Source organism: Siphateles boraxobius, unplaced genomic scaffold (genome assembly GCF_051911475.1).
Source record: "Siphateles boraxobius isolate OS27281-9 unplaced genomic scaffold, OSU_SipBor_1 11, whole genome shotgun sequence".
Taxonomy (NCBI): Eukaryota; Metazoa; Chordata; class Actinopteri; order Cypriniformes; family Leuciscidae; genus Siphateles; species Siphateles boraxobius.
Window position 1 is genome coordinate 18,354,487 of NW_027508711.1, and position 12,115 is coordinate 18,366,601.

At 36.1% G+C, this 12,115-nt stretch overlaps 1 protein-coding gene across 1 annotated transcript; it reads left to right on the forward strand.

Moving 5' to 3' along the window:
- Positions 1-2,834: 2,834 nt before the first annotated feature.
- LOC143704484 (uncharacterized) lies at positions 2,835-7,130 on the forward strand. The gene is made up of 9 exons (XM_077197442.1): positions 2,835-2,938; positions 3,159-3,431; positions 3,612-3,968; positions 4,864-5,070; positions 5,269-5,363; positions 5,493-5,543; positions 5,693-6,074; positions 6,173-6,352; positions 6,960-7,130. Exons 1-9 carry the CDS (start codon positions 2,911-2,913, stop codon positions 6,998-7,000), a joined length of 1,614 nt encoding a protein of 537 aa, XP_077053557.1. The 5' UTR covers positions 2,835-2,910; the 3' UTR covers positions 7,001-7,130.
- The last annotated feature ends 4,985 nt before the right edge of the window (positions 7,131-12,115 follow it).

Consider the following 12,115-nt stretch of genomic DNA (forward strand, 5'->3'; position numbering starts at 1 on the left):
ATTTAGTACACAGTTTAAAATAAAGGAAAAAGCTGTCATAGCTTCATCAGAAAAAAAATACTATAACTGGATGTTTCAGCTACTCCTGTAATTCATTTAATACAGTTACATGCATTACTATATTCATATAACAACATGCATTATGAATATACCACATTTCTGCCAAAATACCATAGTTGTAGTTTGTGTTACTACAGTAAATCTTGTCATTTGTGGACAGGAAAACATTGTAACTGTCATAAATGAATCGTTCATTGGTCAACCTTTAACAAACTGTAGAAACACCTGAACGAAACGGGTCTGAATCCGAAATCGCCCTTAAATCCTGATTCACTATTCCCTGCGTTAGTCACTAATATTGTTCACTTGAAGGAGTGAATGAAAACGAGTGAGTGAATTCGGACAGCCGTTGAGCGTAACGTTACATCGGCTGTAAACTCGGTATTGCTGTGCAATGTAGGATTGAATAAGTGCACTCAATAACGTCCACTATGGTTTCGGACACCGCTACAAATGGATGTTCCCTCAAATAACGCCCTATTTTAAGGGTACAGGGAGCGATGTCGGAAAGTCTCTGTAGCGCTGCTTCAGGTGTGAAAGACTATCACGATTACCGTAAAACAGTCGTAATGCTAGATAGTCATTTCAGTCTAAACGGTTTCGCTAATATATGTTAATTTTTAATTACTTTATGCTAGCGAGCTAACTGGGATAGCTAGAATTCATTTCCAATCGATCTCACTTCCTGGAAATTATTAAAACGGACTAAAGGGAACTTCGATTTTAAAAAATATATAAAATTCAGTTTTTGGGATATATACAACGTTTCAGTACACGATACTTAACGTTAATGTTATAAGTAATATATAAAATTACGATATGACTTACTTTTCGTCATCAGGCTGCAGCAGCTTCTGTGTGTTGACTGTCACTGGACCGTTAAAATTTGAACAGTTGCTGAATGTGGAAACTGTATTTAACCCAACAACCGGGTCATTTACATTTTGATAATTGTAGTAATTGTCTTACACTGTTTTAACATTAGAGTGAAATAATAATAATGATAATAATTCTTAAAAAAGTGTCAATCAATTTAAAAAAAATAGATCATCAATCACACATTTTTTCTGATTAATCACGAATAAATCGCACTTAAACACAATTTAGTTTTGATATATTTTATAATGCTGTAGAAACAATATAAATATATGATATTTTAAATTCTTGTTAAATGGCATCTTTTTATGAATAAAGGCCATTACTGCTACTGATGTCTTGATGAAAATGATTCCCCATTTTAAACATTAATTATAACAAAATGTCAATTGCTGCAGTTTATTTACAATGTTTAATTAATCTGAATTATATATATATTTTTAAACTTGGTCTGAATGAAAGATTCAATGACTCACTCAAAGACTCACTTGTTACTGGATGAATCAGCATTTTTGAACAAATCTCCTGAATGAATGATTCAATGACTATTTTTTAACAGTCACTTGTTGCCATCTGGTGGCGTAACAATGTTATGGATCAGTTTCAAAGTTTCGCTACTTTAGAGAGTTTTAATGTTAAAAAACTGAATCATTTATTTATTTGACCACTGATTGAAGCTTTAAAATCTTTCCCCCAATAAATAAATAAAGATTAAAAAATGTTCAAAGTGATCATGTGTTTATTGCAATGCACAAATGTATTTGGCAGTATGCTAAAAAAAATTCATTATTCATTATTTCATTATCTACCTGGAAAATATAAAAAACATACAAAGAACTTGCAATGTAGCACTCATAACAAATAATTGATATAACATGTAAAAGGAGAAATCTATAATGAGTGTATAAATCTTTAAAAAACTGTTCTTTGTAAGTGCTGACATACTGTATAGATTCTATACATCTCCAGACTGTATAGTACATAGGCAGTGTTAGGTGACTATGATAATGACTAATTTAGTTTCCTCAGCAATTTAAAAGAAATTCATATAACATGCCTAGCTTAATTAAAATTGCAGGGGTAATATTAGATAGCAATTATAATGCAATATAATACAGGACGTGCTCTCATTTGCAAGAAGATATCACAATAACACATTAAACAGTGCAAGATAAAGAATGTGTGTGTAGTACGTAAGTGAGTAGATGGGTGTTTTAGTGACCTTTGAAAACATCAAAACTATGCACACAAATTAACAATTTACAGAAAATGAAAAAAATAGTACACTATCACATCTAAAACAAGCATGACATCACACAACAGCAGAATCCAGAGGCTGATCATTTAAGAGTTTATAATAAGATGATGTCCCATTTATTCTCACTTGTGCCTTTTTTTGCACGCATTTACAAGGATTTTAATAATAAAACTGTTCAGAAAGAATAAACACCATATGTATTAAAGAAAACGTTCAAAATTAACGTTAAAATGAATAACTATTCAACTAGTCAAAATAACTATTCAATAATGTGTTCAGATTCGATGTGTGCTCATGTGCGCGTGCATGCGTAATTGAGTGATTCGAATTTCAGTTGCTATAGCGACGCGTGTTATGAATTCTGAATGCATATTTACACTCGAAGCGATCGCTGTCTGTTGGTTGAGAGAGACGATGCGAATTCACAGACTTTTGCAGAAAATTTTCTGAGCGAATTTTGTGACTTTGAAGCTGTTTTCTGGATTTCTGAGAGGAGACTTTTATTCTAGGAGGACATCGGAGAAGATATTACATAGCCTAGTTATATATTTGAAAGAGTCGTATAATTTCTGAAAATACTCTTATAGTTTTCTTACTTTAGAAGGAGTTTTATTTTATTTATTTTTTTATTTAAGGAGATTTGTATTTTATTGTATTTGTATTTTGTGCTGTATTTTGTATTGTTGTTGTTGTTTGCAGTTTACAGGAGGATATCGATGGCTCACATGATGGGTGAAAGAGGAGGTGAGTGCTTTAGTTTTTTATTTATGGTTTATGGTATGATTTTGTACAATGACTGACTAAATTAATGTGAAGAACCCATTTGATCACATATATTTGATTCCTTGCATGTGAAATGAACTTTCAATTTGAGTAACTGAAGTACCAATTTGTAATTGACCACTGACATTGATTATTATTAAAACATTAGTAACTACAGTATGTGGTGTGTGTAATATTCCAGCCTCAGGCCGCTCCAGATCCAGGAGAGCTGCTTTCTCTCAGACGGCTGGTCAGGAGGTTTGGAGACCCGGTTCTGATGACCGTGATCAGGATCCGCTGCCAGACCCGACACAGACACAGAGCCAGGATCTTCCTGGATATTTAACACCTCTGTCTTCTGAGTCTGTTTCTGTGTCCACAGGTCAGGCTGACAGGAGGAGGACGAGGAAGAGCGGCAGCCAGAAGAGCCCAGATGATGGACGTCCGTTCACTTCATCGAAACACTCTCGCAGAGGTCAGAATAGGCTTTAATAAAGAAATTCTGGCTCAGTTTCTAGTTCTATTTTCAATGGCTGATTTGTCGTTGAAATAAGTTGAACCAACTAAAGTAACAATTTGGTGTGACCAGACATTGATTATTCATATTATATATTTATAAAAAAAGAAAATGTTTTTGATGTGTGAAATTTTCCAGCCTCAGGCCGCTCCAGATCCGGGAGAACTGCTTCCACAGATTCTTCTCCGGGCATCATGTCATCATCAGCTTTGTCCCTCTCTGAGGTCGATGTCGGGCGCTGGTTCTGGAGAGAGTCGTTGAGTCTGAGCAGCAGAGGCTCGTACAGCGTCGAATGGAGGCGGAGTGGCGATGGATCGGAGAGCCGAAACCAACAGGACAGTTGCAGCAACTGCTGTTTGTCCAGGTCCGACAGCCTGGAAGGATTGCTGTGCCCTCCGCTGCCCGGGCAAGTTCCTGTCGAGCCAACAGAGACTTCAAACGGCCGAACCGCTCAGGGTGCCATGGAGGCTTCTCCTGTGAACAAGAGCTCAACAGGTGAGACTGAAATAAGGCTGGGCAGTGTCAAGTCTACAGAGAGACATTTTGCTATTTCATGCACAAGTTTTAAACATGTCGGACACATTTACTGTTGCTCAGCAAAATTTAAAAAAAAATATATATATATTTTAATTGGACATTCGTCTAACATTTTCAGGACATTCCGAGAACATTCAAAAGTAACGTTCCCATAATGCAAAATTATAAAATAGATTGTTCCTTTAACCAAGAAAAACTTTTTTTTTTCAGGGAACATTTTGAAATAACATTTTCATAATTTAATGGAAACGTTTGCAAAACGTTCTCAATATGCGATGAACTCGATGGTACTTGCTCTGTCGGACACACACCAGAAACACGCGCACAGAAAGCAAACGATCCAGAATAGAATTCTATTTCGACACTTATTGCTCTCGAATTGTCAAATACACGCAAAATTGTCAAAATGCCTGTCGTACCGAGCATTACAGAGTCGGTTATTACATAAATAAGACATTGCTATGCATTTAATAAAAGTCAATGTTTAATCTAATGTAAATATATTTTAAGAAATGGCTCATTATGATCTTTGCCATTACCAGAACTGACCAAATGAAGCCTGGAAATGTATGTTTTCTTTTTAATAAAAGATCAGATAAAATAAGAAAAAGAAAAATATAGTCATAATTGTGACTTAAAATGACTATTAATATTGTGCAAAAAGATTTTGGTTAATTTATGCAGACATTAAGCAGAAGTCAGGCGGGTAGCGTGGAAATATTTCATTACTTTGGATTTGTTACATTACAGAAAAGAATTTAAAAGTGAAATGTAAAGTATGTCATTATTGCTTAATTTGACGTCAGAGATGTTTCTAATAGTTGTGTTTTCAATTGTGTTTTCTTCATTTCAGGAAAAGCTCGAGAATGTAGGAAGAGGAAAGGAACTGGTTGTTTGCTCAGGCTCTGGAAGGCTATGAAGTGTGTTTTCTGCTGCTGTTGTCACTGTAGTGCTGTGAATGTTGTGGAGCCTTTTGTTCCTCCAGCAGATCTGGAGCCAGAGCCTGATCCTGATCCATCATCACCTGCTCCAGATCACTCCGGCGTCAAGACAAATAATGGTACATCGCCACTCATTATTTCTACAACATTATTTACAACAGGATTATCTTGTTTTCCACTAAAAATAAGGCTTGTTTTCAGAGAACATTAATATTATTTCCCCCATTATAATATTATTTTCTCGACACAACCAGCACTGATATTTTTTAATAAAGCAATAGATCTAGCAAACTAATATTTTTCTGTTTGTTTTTCAGAGTCCTTTGAGTCTCTCTATAACGTTATAAAGATGATTGGATCTGGAGGATTTGGCAGGGTGTACCAGGGAACACGCAAATTTGATGGCAAAAAGGTCAATCTTACCCGAATTGTACAAACATTTTGCTCTTCCATGCATCAAAACATATTTAAATCAATTTACAGAAGGTTTAATACTTGGTGCTTGAATACTGTTATTGAAACTGGGTTTTTTTTTTTGCAGGTTGCCATCAAGCGGATACGCAAGATTGACAACAATCGTTATCTTAATATTGTAAGTTGGCCAAAACCTGAATATGTATTGAGTTGTTTAAGTGCAGATTACTATTAGATAAGATTACGTTTAAGAACAGTACATTTAAAGATGATGCGTTTTCTTCTGATTTTTACCCAGCTAACCTTCTGTCTGCCACTTTTCTCTAGCCTGGGCATCCCAAACCTCTCGTTACAGAAGTGGCGCTGCTGATGATGATGAGGCGAGAACCCATAAGCCCCTTCGTCATACAACTATACGAGTGGTTTGAACATCCTGAAGAATTCACTCTGGTTATGGAGTATCCTGAACCCTACGACATCTTGCTGGACTTCATCACTCGTAATCATCAAGTGTTTGAACCAACAGCACGGTTCATCATGCGACAGGCTGTGCTGGCAGTGCAACACTGCATCCATCATGGGGTTTTTCATAATGACATTCATGCGCAGAACTTCCTGTTGAAGAGAAACCCGGTAGAGCTCAAGCTGATAGACTTTGGCTGCGGTCAGCTGTTTAGTAGAGATGGCTACGAGAGCAACATTTACATTGGTGAGCATTCTGGGAGTGTGGAAACCTGAATGTAGTGACTTACTAATTATTTGATGTTTAAAAAAAAGCTCAACAATGTGCAAATGTCTTGCTTACAGGAGTACCGGATTACTGCCCACCTGAAGTCTTGACAGAACCTCGATTCCACGCCGTCCCAGCAAATGTCTGGTCTCTAGGAGTGTTGTTGTACAAGATGGTGAACGGATGTTCTCCTTTTCGCAACAGAAGAAAAATCACACAAGCAAAAGTTACATTTCAGAACCCCACCTTATCCAAAAGTGAGTGAATAATATTGATACATTGATAAACACACACATAAAGCAAAGGCTTTGTACAGAAACAGTTAAAGGTGAAGTATGTAAGATTTTTTATTTAAAGTCACATTTTGCAGTATATTAATCATGTTTTAGATGTTGTTTTCATAGATGCCAGGTCACATGGTCATGACTAACCAGCTCTCTCCTTATTAAATTTCATACAGAATGCAGGGATCTGATTAGCCAGTGTCTAGCCCGGGATCCAACTAAACGCCCGACGTTAGAGCAGATGTTACAACATAAATGGATTAGTAATGATCTACAGTAGATTGGAGAAGTTCAGGAGATTCACTCGATCAGTTTCAGGTGTGAGGAAGTGTAACAGAGTAGGATTATTATCTTTTGTCTTCAATTCTGGATTATTTGTAGTGAGATTTTCAAATTTGTGTTTATTGTAATGTTCTTGTTATAGTCAGGTCACCTTCATTTATATAGCGCTTTATACAATACAGATTGTTTCAAAGCGGCTTCACGGTAATAAACAGGAAAATAACAGAATCAGTGATGCAAACAGCTCTAAAAAATCATTCATGAGTTGACTTATTCATATAATCTTTGTATTGAATAGGTAATAACATACTTGCTGAGAGCTCTGAGCTCGAGACTTGACCCGAAGCCTGAAGTCCAACTCCAACCTGACAGGAACTCAGAGTCTGTCCACGTCTGAGCAAGAACATGAGAGACTGCAAGACTGGAAAGAAGTCATCAAGTCATCACACACACATTTGCTTTGTTTTAAAAGTCATTTTTGCTTTGTTTTTTAAAAGTTAAGTCAAGACAAGTCATCTTTATCTCTATAGCTCCTCTGTGCAAAAATATTGATATAACTAATCGCAATATTTTTTTTCACGATAGTGTATCAATATTCCAACCTCTAATATCAACACTTTTGTTTAGATCATGTTTTAAATGGATTTAAAATGACGTTAACATTTCATATTGATTATAAGTCAGGGAATAATAAATTAGATAAAGCAAATGCCGTACGTTAATTTTGCCAGATTACACTCAATTATTCAGGACACAACCAGCTTGTTTTATCACTTAAGACACCACGCAGATGAAATGGAGGCACTGCGACCTCAGCCGAAATCTGTTGATTCAATGCAAACTACACTGGATAACGGAGTCGCTGCTGCATTTCATTTGTAAGGATTTGCGGCCGTATAGTGTGGTTGAAAACCCGTTAAGGCATAAGGTGAACACTATGGATGCGCGCTATGTGATCCCGACTCAGATGAGTTATCAAAATATTAAAAAAAATGTTTACAGCATACTAGACCATAGTCAAGTCACCTTTATTTATATAGCACTTTTTACTAAACAGATTTTTGTAAAGCAGCTTTACAGTGATTACAGGGAAATAATGCAACAAAGTTTTAGGCTTTACAGTTCTAGAACAAAATAGTGTCACTGTCCATATTAAGTAAGTTCAGTACTTGATTAATTTAGGTAGTAAAAATCATTAGGTATTAATTTAGTTCATTTATCTATACAGCAGCTCTGGAGAAAACAGTGATGTCATCGTCCAGCTCAGTTTTTATATAATATAATATGTTGAATATTAAGCATACTGACTATTTCAGTTTTATGAATGTTTACTTAATGCACTTTATTTTTTATTTACAAATACCAGAATACTTCAGGTGGTACACAGTTGTATTTTCAGTAGGGCTGCAACAACTAATCGATAAAATCGATTATAATCGATTATGAAAATCGTTGTCAACGAATGTCATTATCGATTAGTTGGTCTGCTTACGTCACGGGGAGCGTTTACTGGTACGCACACACACGCAAGGTCTCTCTCCCTCAGGCTCTCTGCCGAGCGCGCGCGCTACACGTTTTGGAGCAGTCTCTTCTGTCTCGCATGCGCGCTCTTGCTTGCGCGCTCTAGATTTTCGAGCATTAGTTTGAACTAATTCGCGGGCATCAGGGAGCCGCAATCAATATGCGGGAGACTCCCGGGACTTCCGGGATGTCTGTATTTTGTCTCGAGCATCAGGTTGTGCAATCAGTTCGCTCGCAACGTAAGTGATGGATTAAAATAGCGCTACCGCAGAAATAGGTTAAATTAAAACGGTGTTTACAAAGTGAAGCATTAAATACAAAGGCAGTTAATAACAGCAGCAGTAAAATATTGTAGTCACTGTACTCAGTGGTTTTCAGCGAATGCTTGTGCACTAATGCATAATTTCTCCTGTCCTTTACTCAAGCCTGTTAGCTTGCTGGGTAACGTTACCTCCATTCCGTTCTCTTTTTATAGCATTTGTCTACTAAGTTTTAATTGTTTTTCAAACGCGATCTACTGCGGCTCTACGTTCACACAATTGTTTTCAGTCTTTCTATATTTATTTAATCAATTTATCCTTATATTATATTCTTTTATATATTATATATATAATATATATTATATTCTTTATCCTTATATTCCTTATATATAATTAATTTTAAATAAAAATTAAATGAATTATATATTTTAGATGTTTTTAGTTTGTTTTTAGTTCAGATATTCACATCTGAACAACATGTCTGTGTAAATTTGTTTTAACAAAAATTGTGTTAAAACATAATATGTTGGATATCATTTTTTTAACAATAATCATGTTTGTCAACTTGCCATCAGCAATTATCATTAAAAACAATGCAAATATTGATATTAGTAAAACTCAATGTGTGGCTTTTGCACTTTTTAAAGTACACTTTTACACATAAATACCCTGATTTATGGTTTTATTTAGTTATAATAAAAAAAAAATCTAATTTAATTTCTATCCGATTAATCGATTAATCGAAAAAATAATCGTCCGATTAATCGATTATCAAAATAATCGTTAGTTGCAGCCCTAATTTTCAGCTCTATTATTTTTTAATATATATTTTTTTAAAGTATTGCAATAAATGACAATATGTATCATATCGGAAAATATTGAGATATATCGTATTGTGACACATGTATCGCTATATGTATGAATCGTGAGGCCCTTGCCAATACCCAGCCCTGTATATGACCAATCTGTATGACCCCTTTGAATAAATGCTTTCAATGAATACAAAAGAAATGCTTTTAAACAGTCTCGGGTTATGAGAAACCTTTGAAGTGAAAAGGCAAAGGCCTATTTTTGTGCTTCCTGAAATAAAACTGTAAATAAAAATCTGCATGGTTGCAAACTTCAGTGTATTGTCTAAGAGTCTGTCTAAAAGATAGCCCTACAATAAATGTGACTAGGGCCTGTGGACAATAATAATAATAATTTGGAGCATGACACCCCTATTAGTTATTTAGGTTAAAGAAGCTATTCTTGTATTATTAGAACAATGTAGGTCAATCTTGAAGCTTATAGGAATATTTACCCAAATACAAAGTTCTGTCATGAAACTCTAGATGGCGCTGACTGATTGGTCCTTAACTCAATCCTGCTTGCAATCACATCATTCTCTTTAGGGCACAGCTGATTGGTTCCTGCTCTATCAGTAGCCAATGAGCTCGCATGCTCAACCTTCGAATATTTCGTTAGCATTTGCAGAGCAGTTTCAGAAACCCTCCTCCTTCCCCAGCTCCACCTGTATAGATCTGCTAAAGGTAATTCATGTACGCTATATTGTACAGCAGCATAGGGCTGGGCGATATGGAGCAAAAAATATATCTCGATATATTTTGCTAGATCTCGATATACGATATATATCTCGATATATTTACAGGAAAAATAACCCCCCAAATACTACTGCAAAAACAAATATGCCAAATACCACAGTCTTTTTTTTATTGAAGTGCAAAGAGGTAGACAGTTCATGTAGGAATAAAGTACTTCTGCGACATACAAAAATAATAATTTAACTGTGAAATAAAGGAAGAAAAAAAAAATATTGCCTTCTTTTCATTCAAAAATGAAACAACTCAACTCAAGGTAGGCAGTGCATATAGGAACAAAGTGCTTCTGCCTGCCTAATGTGTTTTCTCTCTAAATTCATGCTCACATTCTGTATTTTAATATAATATAATATAACATAGCCGTCGCTGAATGTCCAATAAAGCTGTTCTCATTTCCTATATTATTTTTGTCAGACAATAGAACAAGTAGCTATGATATAGTGAATGACTACATTTTTTTTATATGTGTAAAATTAACTGAATTGAGAGAGTTTGGGAACGGGGTGAAAGCAATGTGATAGTGAGTATTACAAGTAATAAGCAAAAGAAAGGAAATTAAAATGGTCAAACAAAACTTTAAATATAAAACAAAAGAGAAGCAGATAAGTGACAAGTCCGTGGAAAAACAAAAAAACTGGCGCGCGCTCAACACATGAATGTGCTGCTGCTCGTCTCAGCCATTCACTGAACAAGGTAGACGCAGTTAGAGAGAGTGACGGCAGGGAGAAAGCAAGAGCTTGCGCTCGCAGAACAGCACTGGCAACATCTGGAGGTTACTGAGGTTTGTCTAAAAAGTCGCTAGATTTGTCACTAGTCGCTTTTTTGAAAAAAAAATTCGCTAAAGGGGTCTGAAAAGTCGCTAAAATAGCGAAAAAGGTGCTAAGTTGGCAACACTGCACGCGAGGGGAGGGGGAACAAAAGCAAGGAGGCGGGGGCGAGCACAGTACAGTACAGAGAAGGCAAACAAGCAAAGTGGCGAAATCAGAATTAAATATGAACAATATATCGATATATACGATATGTCAAAATCCATATCGTGTTTAAAAAATATCTCGATATATTTTAAATATCGAGATATCGCCCACTCCTACAGCAGCAGCACGTCTTCCTCGCTCACAGCAGCGTGTCTGTGTATGTATTGGCAGTAGCAAGTCCCGTACAAGACCAAACATATCAAAGTTGTTACTACCGTGACCAGTAACGTTAGGCCTATCGCTCCGGAGACTGTAAGCTGGGTCACGAACAGTTGGTACAGATCTATCCTAGAGTAACAACTTTTAGCAAAGTCTGATTTGTACTGACCCTCATTCACAAAGATGTCTGGTGTGTTACGTCCCAGGACGTACTGTTATTTTTTTTTATTTTTATGTTATTGATTTATTGATGTTGTGCATTTATATGCTGTGCAGTTTGTTGTCCCTTTCTCTCTCTCTCTCTCTCTCTCTCTCTCTTTCTCTCCCTCTCTCTCTCTCTCTGTGCAGAGCTTGATTGGGTTCAGCTGCGGCAGATTACGATGAGGAGCGGGAGCGTTTAAATGCTGAGAAATACTGCAGTGAGAGAGAGCTCCTTTTGCACGCGCGTCGTAGAGCTCCGTCGTCCTTTGTCTCCTGCCCCAGACATTTTACCTAGATCAGTAGCGTTGGTGTGCTGATCTTTTAGTGGGTTCTCCCTGTGTGGGATTCTCACGGTGTAATTATGAGGCACATTATCTCTTTATCTGAATGTCGTAAGTTTCTTTCTTTTCTTGTTCATTGATTTAAATATATTTTTTTCTCTGTTTATTTTGTCGCTGACTTATGTCATCAGACTAATGTTTAAATTGTTACTTTGAAAGCCGTAGGGAGGAGGTTGCCATTCTTTTCTTTATTAATTGTTTTCTCTTGTTTATTGGTTAGTTAGGGAGTAAGGGAAGGTTGTTGTATTTTCTTTGCGGATATTTTTCATTTTTTATGTAAGTTACATTAAATTCCTTTTTAGGTAGAATCCCCTTTTGGTTTGTTATTTTGGCTTGAACCCCTCCTGAAGATTCACGCTTTCTGCTTTTCTATTTCTGAGTAAATAAAAAAGCTTAA